Below are 14,221 nucleotides of genomic sequence, written 5' to 3' on the forward strand. Positions count from 1 at the left end.
GATCGGTTGCGTTTTCACCCAGTGACACTCAACCAAGCACTGGCGCGCGCGTGCACACACCCACTGACATGATCCATATGCACGCGCTACCTGGGCACGCTGGAGATAAGCAACGCTCCATAAACCCACTGACGATGAGAGGTTTGGTGCCCTCCTTGATCGCGCATAACCGGAACAGCACAGGTAAGATAACCCCCCCCCCCCTCCCCCGTGAAACAACTCTGCGTAGCTTTTTGGATCAGCTGTCTTCTATCGGCCAAGCGAATTTTGCAAGAAGGCTGTACGGCTCGGGTAACGCTGGCGGAGGAAGTAAACAAGCTGCTTGGGCACACGATGGGAAGCTGATCGAGCTTACAGTTCACTCCACTTTACTGCTGGATAGCACGCTCACGTATTTTGACAATAACCGTGTGAACTACTTCGCACTTACTTAAATCACTGGGCATTTTAAAACGGGAGCCCAATTAGTTGGACCGTAGTGAGTACTGACGCCAACTGCGCCCTGCGTCAGCTGCACGTTCAAACATAACTGCAAATAGTAGAACTGTCATGCAAATAAATGCATTATTTCATAAACGAAATGCTTTGCACTCAGGATGGTGATCGCATTCAAACGTACGCTGCCTGTGTTCACTTAGATAGCAGTTTGATCGCCGAGCATCCACCGGTGATGTCGTGTAGACTTAAAGTAGGTTATACATTCCTGAGGTCCGGAAGTTGATGAAACATGTTTTGGCGAAAATGAAGCATTTCTATATATGTTTAACTGGCCAGCTTTCACATTGCTGTAGAGAACGTCGATGCGTTCATATGCGTGGTAAATCGTTTGATGCAATGAGTGTGTAAGCTGTGCTCGGTGGCTTAGAGGTTTAAACTGCAGTATTTGTTGGCAACTGAGAGAACAGAGCAGATTGATATATGTACAAAATGTGTGTGCGCGCGCGCGTGTGTACGTTGGTGGTTTTGCTTATAGTGAATACATTGTAATTGCATCGTCATTTAATATGGAGAGTGTTTCATATATGGGTTATTTTACACTTTCTCTTCCCGTTCTCTAGTCAGGCTTCTGCATTCCCCACCTCTGTGTCTGTCTCGCGCTTCAGCCCTCCCTCGCTTGAGAATCTGGGTGAAAGTTCATCTTCATCCCTCCAATACTATTTTAGGCTTTGTCTTGCTCTGTTTATACTGTCTTCCTGTGTGTCTGCATGTGTTCATGTGTTAGTATGTGAATCGTTTTTTTTTCTCGTTTGTATACAATTAACAGTAGACAAAATACTTTGTTTGCTGCACACATATCTCGCTGTACAAACAGAATATTTAAAGATGCTGAGTATTATGCAATCAGAAGAGCGTGCTGAAAAGTAATATGTGTAATGACATTCATGATTCAATTAAACACTGCAGGACTTAATTGTTTGGTGATGGTAGTCACTTTGTGCTGAACAGACAACATTGAACTATCGTTTCATCAATCTTTAGCTTTGAAGTTATGCAAGGTATGTAGCCTAATAGCTAGCTACAAATGTGATATTTTGACCTCTCTACTTTTGACTACAGTAGTACTTTGCTTTTGGGACTCCAAATATTCACAAAATAATGCACTACACAATGAATGTGACATGAATTCACATGGAAAGCCCTTTCTCTCTCTCACTCTATCATTATCTGATATTCATATTTATTAATTCATTCCCTGTCATTGATACACACATGCCTTGGCTTTATTTTCTCCACTTTACAACGTAGCTAATGGGCGTACAGGTGCTGTGTATGACTTGCTGAGCTGTTAGACGAGATGCCAAGGTCTTGTGCATTTTGTCTAAATGTTTCCTGATCTCATATAAGTCTCACTCATCGGTCAGTACATGGAACTGCATTGCAGTGTTATCCCTAAATTTTGAATAGTCTAGTTCATGAAATGGGAAAAAAAACAGCCAAATATCCACAGAACAATCTTCACCCCAAACTAGAGGTTGTGCTGTGAGACCAAGTTCAACTGTAGAATGGTCAAGTCCTCCATATACTTTAGGTATCGTGACAAGACACTGACTCCATTCCAAATGCAGGATGGACTCTGTAGCAATACTGGTTCCACCACTCATAATGTCCTCTCACAGGCTCTGTGTGCAGCTTGTCTACGTGTGGCTGAAGTAACTGCCAGAAATGCAAGTCTGATTTCCCCTTGAGACGTTCTAGTGATGTCAATATGAACAACAAATCCAACAGTGGACTATGAAAGGGACGGTGGGGATTGTCAGCTAATTTGTTTTTGCATTGGTTTCTGAATTACAATTATGATGTATGATATGTATTATGTATAGTATGATATAAAGTCATAGCATTCCAAAACAGCAATAAAAGGATTAAATGGGTTAAACTTGTTTGCAGACACAGGTAATCTTTAAAGAATTTTTGGACTTGAAAGCAGTGGAGTTAGCCTTTTAAGCAGGAAAAAATTAGATTTTTACTTCATTTATTTTCTAAATTGATTTACCAGTCAAATTAATACAAGCAATAAACATTTATTTTAAAAAATAATTATTTTAAGACACAGTATAAAACCTGTTACAGCAACTCAAATGGTTTAATGAAACCAGTTTAACCATTTAATTACTCAAACCATACACAGAGTATGAACAATATTTGTTCTATTAGTTTATATTACATAAATTATCATTAGATATAATTTTGTAGGCCACAAACCTTTCAATTTGTAGCTGTCACCATGCTTTGATGCCCATATAAGGTTTTACTGGTTTAATAATTTTGTCTTACATACATTTTTCTCCTAAATATCACAAGACCTTTGAATTATGAGGTCATTAAATGAATAATTAAATGAATGAAGGAAACAAGTTGAAATACAGTGAACATATAAACATGCTCTCCTTTGTAATGGGCATTCCGTAGCAGAGCATCTGTTTGTGTTTAGCCCTGTGATCTGTTCCACTGCCCCTTTCCAGCACAAATCTAACACCATGGGTTGCCAGATATAGATAAAACTACCTGGCAAGCAGTAACCTGTAGCTATGAAAGCAAGTGAATGAACTGGTTTTCCAGAGTTAGTGTTGGATTTTACAGAACCTCATCATCCTAAAACCCTCCAGCCTGAGAGACGTAGTTAAACGTGAATATTGGCAATGCAGTTGAAAGATGGAGACAGCTTAGAGCCCGGAAGGTTTTTAAGAACAGGTGAACATTGTACCTCAGCTAAGGTTATCTAACCTTAACTAATTTATCACTGCTAATAGAGATGGTCACTAAGTTATTTCGCATTTACGTAGCTTAGATTGCTAGATAGATATTTTAGAGAAAGTACAGCTTTCTGTGTAAATTCTCAATCTTGTAGGTTTAGTAGCATCAACCTGGTTATTTGCGTGAGGTTTGAGTCAAGGTGGACGGGGTGGGGTCAGACAACTCTAATATTTTACATTTGCAAACTGAACTGGTATCACAAGACCAGTAAACTCTTTAGTAGCCTAACTGTATGTTTTTATTGATAATATGGTGTGATGGAATAGATTTTCAAAAACTAATTCATTTCCACAGATGAAACCCATTTAGATCCGAGTTTCTAATATGGGCTTGGCTCCAACAAGGATGAGTGAATTAGTTGTTGAAATAGGCTAATGTTGCTATTCACAAGTAGGGGAGATGTAATGGTATTGATGACAACAGTGTTACTCTAAAAATGAAGTGGTATCATGTTCATAATGCAGATACACTAGTATCGTAAATAACCCGGCGCCAGGAACAACGCCAGCTGTGCAGCTTTAGGGATCTTTTGTTTGTACGTTCATTAGTGCAATCTTTTTTTTTTTTGTATCTGGATACAGTACTTGATTTTACATGAAGGGTACATTTATGTAAACATTATGTAATTTAGCAATTCATGTGTTACTGTTTAGCACAGTATTGGAGTAATTCCAATTAGTCTGACAGCTAAAATCAACATAGTTTTGCATCTGTAATGAACATGTTAATACTAAAACAATTATACATGGAAGTACTACTGGAAGAAACCCAATAGCAAATTTTGAGTATCATATCATGCACTACATGCTATAGACATCAAATATGTAATAAATATGTAACTCTAGCGACAAACTCTGGTATTGAACTAGTATGTGTTAACTAGACAAATATTACTCGAGCTCATATATGCACAAGGGCCTAGTGCTGAAAACAGCTGCAGTCTGTTCATATGTAGATCCCTCGTTTAACTGACAGCTACAAACTAAGTAGATTCTGGCTTGACAAAAATTATCAAAAGCTTAATTGAGAAAAGTGAAAAAACTGACGACATTCTATCAGCAAGACATGTTTGGATTGATGTTTATGTAATGGTTTAAGTCCGTACATATTTTGTATTGTTCAAGGTGTATTAACCTCACTGTGTAGTTTCACAGTGCACAATCCTCAAACGGCTGAACTCTATATTATAGACAAGGTAAACAAAACTGGAAATCTAAAATCGAAGATGATGTCATCTGTTATGAACTTAAAGATTACTTTATATTGACTCGTTGTTTAGTGTAGGTCATTTGGATGCATCAACGTATCAAGCCCCTTGAAAAAAAGATATATAGTTTCACCACTAGATGGCACCGTTTATACATGTAGACTGTTGCTTTGTCCTGCCGAAACAATATGTAGAGTGTGTATATATCGCCAAAACATATTTGAAATGTTTACTAACCTTCAGAAAATCACACTCTTGTATTTTACATATAGACTGCTTGGTTCTATATTTCTCTACTTGAATTTTAGTTAAGATGATTAATTTATACATTTTTGTCATTCTGTCAAGCAGACCATGAAATAGGTTGTTTGGCTAGCTTGCTGAATTTGTTGGTTTATTTGTGAGCCTTTGTGAGTAAACATGTCAATGTGCTAAAGATAAAGTGTCTGGTATTTTTACTACTGCATGATGCCACCTGAATGACAAACAGGAACGGTCTGCTATGCACTACGTCCGTGTGTTGTTATCGTTTTCTCAGAAAGCACAATATGTTCAGTTTGACCACGATGTTTACTACTCCGCGGCCGTGTGCTGCTCACGCCTCCCCGGGTAACGTGTGCTGGCTGCTACGGGCTGGAGGCTCTCGATGGTCGGACGTTGATTGGACGGAACCGCCTCAACACTCACGGTCCATGTGCGCTGCATGTGAAAAACCCGAGACTTCCGTTTTTTTATGCTGTTAAACCCTTTCACCTTTGCTGTTTTTACCTTACGACGTATAGATGGGGTTCGTCTCCGGGTTGATATACGGTAGTTTTGAAACGTTGTTTTGTATCTTTTATACGTATCTCGTCCATTCTACTATTAATATTGTTGCTGTTAATACTCTTAATGTTTTAATTTAAATTCTGGTGTTTTTTGCGTGGCGCCTGTTTTCTGGATGCGCGTTTATACCGGACATTACGGTAGAATCGCTCTTCGCTTCTCCTCAGCCGATATGACATAAATTGGACCCGAACCAGTTAGCGTGCACAGTCTTCTGGACTAATGGTGAAGATCAACTAGGTGTGGAGAAGCGTGATGTTAACGTAACCGGGATGAGCTCCACCGAGGATATAACCGCAGTATTGCCCCGGGAGTTGAGGCAGAACCCGCTACGGAAGATATGGATGCCGTGCAAGAACGGACTGCCGGAGAGACACATTTCTCAGAGGAGAGGTAGGCGCTCCGAACCCGGTGTGCAGTACCGGTGTGTGGCTGGTTTAAGATCATTCCATCGCCGAAGATACTGTGTTGTGTAGAGCTTTAAATTCGGTATTGTTGACGGCTGAAAACATTTTAAACTCGCTTCCCGCTTACTGAAGGCCCAAAGTGGCGCAATCACACGCCGAGTGCGCCGCAGTCTTCACCGGTTCCGGTCCAGCCGTGCGCTGCTTGTCCTGGCTGGCTACTAGTTATTGGTAAATGCTGAACACACTGGTCGAGGTCAGTGATGTGAAATGTTCGGAGAGGAAGCGTTTGGGTGGTGTGGAGGTGTCGTCTGGACCCGCGGTGCCTGTGCTCCCTTGTGTCCGGGATCCTGCTGGGGGTTCTGGACGCCACATACGACCTCGGCCATCCTGCACACACTACAGTAGGAGCAATACTTCATTAAACATTGTGCCGAGAGCACGGCTGATTGTAACACATCCAGGGTGAAGTTATCCTCCTGAAACGACATGCATGACGCCTCCTGTCTGGATGTTACAGCATCCTACATGTACATGTATTGTTCTCGTAAGTGCATGTAAAGCTCGGTGCCATTGAACAGGCTGCAACTAGAAAATAGTGTTTTTTTTATTGTTCCACAAATTAAAACATCGGTTACGACTCTAGTCTGTTAATGCTGGATGGCTCTGGTTCGGCAGGACCACAGAGATACAAGTACTGCACCCTTCACCCACTCAGTGACCCGGTACAAGATCAGTTGGACTCTAGTGACAGCCTTTCGGTCTCACTTAAGTTCTGGCTTCAGTGTATAAAGCTTTTTTTTGTGATCTGTATTTTGAGGATCTGAATTCTGTTTTTGTGTCCATTTTAATTAACGTAATGTGTAACATATGAAGTTGGACTGACAAGCAGCTTGGTGGGTTTGTTTGAAATTAGCTTAAGGTTGTGTCCACAGGGACAACTGTGTGTGTGTGTGTGTGTGTGTCTCTGCGTGTGTGTGAGGGACAAGGCCTGGCTCTGCTGAGTCAACATGCTTGCACGCAATCTGTGGTTGTGCTCAGAACTTTGACACTTTTTCATTTCAAGCAGCAAAGTCAAGGCCGTAGTCTCATCCCAAAGCACTTTGCTCTGTTAAAGGGCGTCACACTCCAATCTCTCTCAGCTCCAATGAGATTTACTCATAAATGTACAAAGAGGACATTCATATTCCTGTACAGTTTAGAGTATTCATCTTCCACTTAATTCGTTTGCTGTTATTTTTAGTTCTTCTCGCATGTCTGTGAGTACAGAATAGTAAAAATTTGCCATTATTCATCCTCCGTTTCAGTATGCATGACCAACTCACCCACCCTCATCGTGACTGTGGGTTTGCCAGCTAGAGGAAAAACTTACATTTCCAAAAAACTCACTCGTTACCTCAACTGGATTGGTGTACCAACTAAAGGTAATTAAAACGCACACATCTCGTGTATGCCTACATACACATCTATGCATGCACAATTCATGGGGGTGGTATTGTGATGATGTTTACATGTATAGAGTTCAACGTTGGGCAGTATCGGAGGGAGTGTTTAAAGGTCTACAAGAGCTTTGAGTTCTTCCGCCCCGATAATGAGGAGGGGCTAAAGATCAGAAAGTAAGTTTGTCTGTCATTCTCACCTATATGTAACGGCAGTGGTGGACTAGATGCAGTGGTCGCTAACTGGTTTGCCCTTTGACCTCTGTGTGTGCAGGCAGTGTGCACTGGCAGCTCTAAACGATGTCCGGCAGTACCTCAGCGTGGAAGGAGGCCAGGTGGCTGTGAGTGAAACGAACACACTTCATCAATACTTCAGGAATAATCGTCCTGTAGCACCAAGTCAACACTACTTCTCTGTACGATTGTATAGAGAAACTGGCAGGAGAAAAGGGTGAAACGCACTACATTTTGTAAATGTTTTTATGTACGTCTTGACATTTATAGGTGTTTGATGCCACCAACACTACAAGAGAGAGGAGGAACACCATTCTGAGATTTGCAGAGCAGAATGACTATAAGGTACCAAGGTCCAGCTAGCATAAGTTGCTTCCCTCAGAGGCCTGCCTGTCTGCCTTGACCCGCATTCACACCCCGTCACAAACACTTGTGTCTATTGAATCCTTTACAGTTATAAGCCTCTGGTAGATGCCAACTGTCAGAATATCTCTGCAAGCTGACCCGCAGAGAAACATCTCATGTTTGCTTGTTTTGTTTTGTGCCAGGTGTTTTTTGTAGAGTCTGTGTGTGAAGATCCTGACGTCATTGCTCAGAATATTGTGGTAAGTTCTCGTGTTGACTTGGGGTTGCCACAGGCCATAGTGGCTTGTTGAAGTCCACTTCAGAGGCGTATGTGGGTATGTTGGTGCAAGTTAAAGCCAGGTGTGAATCCATCACAGAGGTCCTGTGTCCTGTGTGTGTGTGTGTGTGTGTGTGTGTGTGTGTGTGAGTAGCAGGTGAAGCTGGGCTGTCCCGACTACATTGACTGCAACACGGAGGAGGCCATCCAGGACTTTATGAAGAGGATAAAATGTTATGAAAACTACTATCAGCCACTGGATGAGGTCTTGGACAAGTAAGACATCTTGTGTCTGTCTCTTCTTGTTTGTATTTAAGTATTTGAAATATCTCAACACTGTAGCTGTAATTATGTAAATATGGGCAAATATTTGTGTTTTCTGTGCCATGATTTGTTTGACTGTTTATTGTACTGTGTAATGCGCATCACAGGGACTTGTCCTACATTAAGGTGATGGATGTAGGGCAGCGGTATCTAGTAAATCGTGTACTGGACCATATCCAGAGTCGGATTGTCTACTATCTGATGAACATACACATCACTCCACGTTCCATCTACCTGTGTCGTCATGGAGAGAGTGAGCTCAACATCAAGGGACGTATTGGTGGGGACTCGGGTCTGTCCTTCCGTGGTAAAGAGGTGTGTCTTTAATGTCTCCTCTTGTTGTTTGGTGTGGTTTATTATTATTATTATTATTATTATGTTGTGTTGTCCGTCCGTGTGTCATCCCCCCCCCCCCCCCCCCCCTTTGGTCTTTTCCCCTCAGTGTAATGAGGTTAAAAAAATCAACACTGATGTCTGTACCCTCAAACCAATGATGACGTTGTGCAGTCATTAACACACATCTAACCCAAGCTGGAGTACTGAGTAAAAGCACCGTTGGTTTACTCCTGCTGTGTTCGCTATTGGGAATGTGCTTGGCTCACCCAGACTTTCTTCCTTTTCTTCCTTGTAGTATGCACTTTGTTTGGGCAAATTCATTCAGGAGCAGAACATAAAGGACCTGAAGGTTTGGACGAGTCAGATGAAGAGAACCATCCAGACGGCTGAGGCGCTGGGCGTGCCCTATGAACAGTGGAAGGCTCTAAACGAGATTGATGCTGTAAGTGTATTTAAGGTGAACTCTGACCTGTGCTGTAGGTGCGTGGTGTGTGTGTGTGTGCGCGTGTTTGTGTACATATAGCGCCATAATGCTTTTTCCCTTAGGGAGTGTGTGAAGAGATGATGTATGAAGAGATTCAGGAGAACTACCCTCTGGAGTTTGCCCTGCGAGACCAGGACAAGTACCGTTATCGCTACCCTAAAGGAGAGGTGTGTTTTCTAAAGCAAAACTCATCACCACATAAAGGTTAACTTATGTTCAGCTTCGGGCTACCTCACAAATCTTGTGGGGGAAAACCACTAAGTAGCTTTTGATCACTGCTACCTTCATGGCCAGTTACCAGTATTTCATGTGTGTATTTGGTGGAAGTGAAGTTCAGTACTGGGCTATGCCTCTGGAACGCGTCAGTCTCTGTATTATTGATGTGAATTGGGCCAGGGCTTTGGACACCATTGACCTAATACCCCGTGTTCCAGTCTGTTAACTGTCTGGAAAACATGGCACATACTGATCCATCAGTCACAGAACCGATCAAATTCTTAGCTAGTGTTGAAAAAGGCGTGGCAGGGAGGGTATTTCATTCATTCTGTTGAAGTGTGGAATTGTGGTAGGGCAACATGTTTGCATTTTACATACTGTGTGTGTGTGTGTGGGTGTGGGTGTAGTCTTATGAGGACCTGGTACAGCGCCTGGAGCCAGTGATTATGGAATTGGAGAGGCAGGAGAACATTCTAGTCATCTGCCACCAGGCCGTCATGCGCTGCCTTCTTGCGTACTTCCTGGACAAAAGTGCAGGTGTGACCTCAGAATACCTGCTGTGTGAAACACTACCTGATCCATTTGTGTCCCCATTTCCTTTTTAAAAATTCCCTTTTCCACTATTTATATACTGGTACCAATGTGACGTAAATTGTTGGGAGTTGTTTTGATGTGTTGTCTGATTAAACAATAGGCAAAATTATCACCTTTTTCTATGATGAATTTAATTCCAGATGAATTGCCTTACCTCAAATGTCCTTTACACACCGTCTTGAAGCTTACTCCAGTAGCTTATGGTAAGAGAAACTTCTAGTATGTGTGTGTGTGTGTGTGTGATGGGGGTATATGTCAAGGTTATATATACTCATAAACATACCCACACACTGCAGTTCTGATGGTTTTTTTTCCCTGCCGTAATTGTGGCTAAAGACAGTTGAGGGAAACTGTCCCCTAGGTTTAAAGTAATTAGCCATGCAGTAATTATGAAAAACACTAATCATGACTTTTTAAATTACATAGTGAACCAATTTTATAGCACCTCTTAGATTTACCCTTAAGTGACTGTGATTTTACATGGAGGGCCATTTTTATTCCCCTTTGCCTAAACCCTCTGTTCAACAATAGGATGTAAGGTGGAGTCTGTCTTTCTGAATGTGGAGGCAGTGAATACCCACAGGGACAAACCTGAGGTAGGTTTGGCAACTCAGTTTACCTGAGGAAGAACTCAATTCAGATAACCTCACATTTCTAGCAAACTTATTGAATCTCTGTTTTGAGAGAGGCACGGATTGCTTTCTGCTTGCACTTACCAGTGATTAAAAAGACCATTTTGTTCCCAGTTTGGAACTTTTTTTATGCCTGTTCTACAACTTTATCAGCCATCCTGTTGAGGAATGTTAGACATTGCTAGATGGGATGGATGTCAAGCCTATAGAAAAATGTAGTATGGATACATGGTTTAACCCTGCTGTGTCGTGCCCTGCTGCTCTCTCCTGTTGACCAGAACGTTGACGTTTGCCGTCTGGCGGAGGAGGCCCTTCTCACGGTCCCTGCCCACCACTGATGCACGTGTGTTGGGTATCCCACATGGCCTCCACTCCATCAGGCTCCGCCCCGACCAACGAACACTCCTGCTTCTCCTATTTTTATATTGTTTTTATGCCCACAATTACAGAGCAAAGTAGGAATTGGCTGATCATTACTTTTCTACTTATTTTCTTTATTTTTGTCCTATTGTACCACTGATAACTGGAATCCAGTTCTATGATGAGCCCTACTGTGTGGGCATACCATCGCAGACTTGGATATAGAGACGATTGATGGTGATTAAGCAGCGGCAAGACTGTGACCTTTTTTTTCCAGGGTTTTTTGTTTTTGTTTGTTTGTTTGTTTGGCTAATATACCATTTTCTAAAACTGATTTTAGCATTAACCTTTTGTTCTTGCTTTCTCGTTTTTGAAATATATTTTGTGGTGGAGAGCAAAAAGTGTCAGTTACTGTGCCAATCGCAACCCAATCTTTATTTATTTAAGCCTCAACCGAAACTCTTCTGATGTTTACTTACACATTTATATCGTCTTGATGAGCCTGATGAAGTCTTTAAAATGATCTGGTAACAACTTTCTAGTTGGGAATAAAGTTCATATATTGTCATGTCAGAATGTGATGAATGAACACTCCTTACTACTCCAGTAATGTTTAGTGCTCCAGCCTTTATAACCGGAACAATTGTGCTTTTTTTTTTTTTCCCCACATGCATTTTTCATTGTGAATGGAGAGCTCCATTTGGTGTGGGTGTGTAAATACCTGTAACTATAGAACTAGAGCACTTTTTTTTGGTACATTTCCATAATTTTTTTTGCAGCAGTAGATACTGGTAATAGTAGGTTAAATCTTGAAATGTATGATAAGGTGAAACCCATATAATTGATTGAATGGGGTGTGTGTGTGTGCGTGTTTAAAAAAAAAAAAAAAACAAACCTGTGGAGAATAGTCGCAATGAACAAGTTGAAGTGTGTGTTTGTGCATGGAGGGAGCAGCAGGCACTTGGTGAGGGTGTCTCCAGCAGGCCAGTAAGGACGAGCAAGGGGAGATGGAAGAATCACGCACATTACTGCTGTTTTACCTCCGCCACCACTCACGCCTGCGACACTGAGCTGGCTGTGGCCTTATGTCTGCAATCCAGGTCTATACGCACATCTCTGGGGACGCTGGTGACCGGGCAGCACTCCTGGTTTTACTTCAAGGAACTTTGGAACCGCATTAAGCCATCAGGGGAACCAATTTTCTGAATGTCACTAAACTAGCTTCTGTGTAATGTACCACTCTTATGATTGAGTTTTATTTTTGATTTGTTACTATTATGGCAAATGTATTGAAGTTTGAGCTGTTTTGTTCAAATAAACAATTTCTGATTAAAACTATCTGACTTGGTACACAATATGAGTTCCTGAACCTGGGGGGATTTTATACCACAGCATATTTTCCTATAGTCAATTAATTAGAAAAAATAATGGAAATATTAACTTGAGAGGGAAGATTTCCTTTTATTTTCTTTACAATATTGCCTGGATGTATAAAGACATCAAAATTTCAGAAGAATCCACATATATTAATGCACATGGATAAATAATTACTCACTCTACAAAACAAAATCCATATAATTAATCCTAACTGGAATGAAAGAAAAAAAAAAAGATGCGTTTTCTGACAAAGGCCCTCATACAATCATAGTCAATTTGATAAAGCATTTCATAATACTATAGTTACAGTGCAAAGGCCGCTGGGAAGTGGTGTCTTAACGGCAGTGACCGGCTTAAATGTCATTCTACATCCAGTAGAAGGATCTGGAAAACATAAAAGACATCACTCTGGGGCCTTTAAAATTGGTCCGTGAATAGCTGTAGGCAATTTGTTCAGTTGTGCATTACATCTGGTTCTCATATGTGTTGTGTTCAGTATTGCTGGAACATTGTGGCTATGTTTCTGTGACTGGACCGGACCATACCACAGCAAAAAGTTAAAGAAATGAGGGGGAAAAAGTACCAGTGTACATGTTTTTTTTAAATGAAATTTCCCTGCTTGTGAACATTTTATGCTTTGGTAGACATTTCTTAATTTGGATGATTATGGCACTTGGGTATACAGGCATCAATGTGTGGAAGACGGCACTCTTCTCCAGCTAGACGAGCTAACACCAGTCCATTGGTTAAGGCCACAACTGGCTTCATGTACAGTGGGTGTGTCTTTCTCTTACACACACAGATCTCAGCCCTCCTATTGGGCCCCTCCGGCCTCCACTCCTCAAGCAGGCTGCTGTGGGTTAATGTTGAGGTGGGCGGGGTTTCCCAGCAGACCAATCCGCTGCTTGTGCTTCCGCTGTTCGGTCATCTACATAAGAGATGAAATCAATGCCTACACACTCGCTGGACATATAGGGCCATATTGACACTGACACACACACACACACACACACACACACACACACACACACACACACACACACACACACACACACACACACACACACACACACACACACACACACACACACACACACACACACACACACACACACACACCTGCTCCTTGAGCTCGGTGAGCTGGTTGGTGAGGTTGGAGACGAGTCTCATGGTGGACTCCAGCTTCTCCTGTAGACACCGCAGTTCGTTCTGCTCTCCCTCCCCGTCGCTGCTCACCAGGGACATGGCCCTCATGCGTGGGAACCAGTCCAGGTTGTGCTCCTGCGGAGGTCCACAAACAGAGTCACCAAACCCCATTACCACCCACGCCACGCTGCCGGCTTACGGCCACATCCGCGCTACGCTTGAGTTCTTCAGCGCTCGAGTTCTTCCCACCCTGGCCAGATGCGGCCTGATCTGCTGATGAGCTGGAATGGACTTCCCCAAAAAGCACTGCAAGATCATCTCAACTGAATTCAGTGCAATAGTCCCTCTAAAATATTACCTTTATTTAATGATTTGAGAAACCCAGTCTGGATGCGTTGGGCAACACGGACGTCTATAACACAGAGCAGACCCTAGCAGCTGGCCTGCTAACACTGTGCAACAGTGACAGGTCATATATTCACCTACTTTAGCAACAATGTAACAGAACGATAGCAAAATGCCAACACTATGAGAGCCCCATGAGTAGCAGTGGCATAAATACTCACCGCCCTGAAGCCAAACACAGCCTACCACTGTACATACCTTCTGAGAGGTACAATAAATAAGCTTGCAAAACCTGAGATGGCTTGAGCAAACCCTGCATGAAACACCCAGTTGGTGTGTTCTATAGACACCATGCGGTATTCTCACCTTGATCATCTGAGCCACGTAGCTCTCTGGGCCCGTGTATTCAGTGGAGTCCTTC

At 42.2% G+C, this 14,221-nt stretch overlaps 2 protein-coding genes across 7 annotated transcripts in view; one reads left to right on the forward strand and one right to left on the reverse strand.

The window, feature by feature from the left end:
- The first annotated feature begins 4 nt into the window (after positions 1–4).
- pfkfb4b (6-phosphofructo-2-kinase/fructose-2,6-biphosphatase 4b) lies at positions 5–11,859 on the forward strand. Of its 2 annotated transcripts, none has more exons than XM_077014594.1 (14): positions 5–183; positions 6,999–7,115; positions 7,211–7,307; positions 7,405–7,471; positions 7,635–7,709; positions 7,913–7,969; positions 8,141–8,262; positions 8,418–8,625; positions 8,942–9,088; positions 9,193–9,297; positions 9,754–9,883; positions 10,081–10,143; positions 10,472–10,536; positions 10,851–11,859. In XM_077014594.1, exons 1-14 carry the CDS (start codon positions 69–71, stop codon positions 10,908–10,910), a joined length of 1,428 nt encoding a protein of 475 aa, XP_076870709.1. In that variant the 5' UTR covers positions 5–68; the 3' UTR covers positions 10,911–11,859. The 2 variants fall into 2 exon arrangements, with proteins under 2 accessions (XP_076870709.1, XP_076870710.1); XM_077014595.1 differs by lacking the exon at positions 5–183 and adding an exon at positions 5,058–5,680.
- Positions 11,860–12,377: 518 nt separating this feature from the next.
- The window catches only part of itpr1a (inositol 1,4,5-trisphosphate receptor, type 1a), a 30,758-nt gene continuing 28,914 nt past the window's right edge, over positions 12,378–14,221 (reverse strand). For all 5 annotated transcript variants that reach the window (XM_077014590.1, XM_077014587.1, XM_077014588.1 and 2 more), the window contains 3 exons: positions 14,167–14,221; positions 13,429–13,590; positions 12,378–13,237 (listed from right to left, as the gene is read on the reverse strand). The exon at positions 14,167–14,221 is cut by the window's right edge and continues 106 nt beyond it. In XM_077014590.1, coding sequence (XP_076870705.1) covers positions 13,151–13,237; positions 13,429–13,590; positions 14,167–14,221 — 304 coding nt within the window. In that variant the 3' untranslated portion in view covers positions 12,378–13,150. The remainder of the gene's footprint in view (positions 13,238–13,428; positions 13,591–14,166) is intronic.

Source organism: Brachyhypopomus gauderio, chromosome 8 (genome assembly GCF_052324685.1).
Source record: "Brachyhypopomus gauderio isolate BG-103 chromosome 8, BGAUD_0.2, whole genome shotgun sequence".
In the NCBI taxonomy this organism is placed as follows: domain Eukaryota; kingdom Metazoa; phylum Chordata; class Actinopteri; order Gymnotiformes; family Hypopomidae; genus Brachyhypopomus; species Brachyhypopomus gauderio.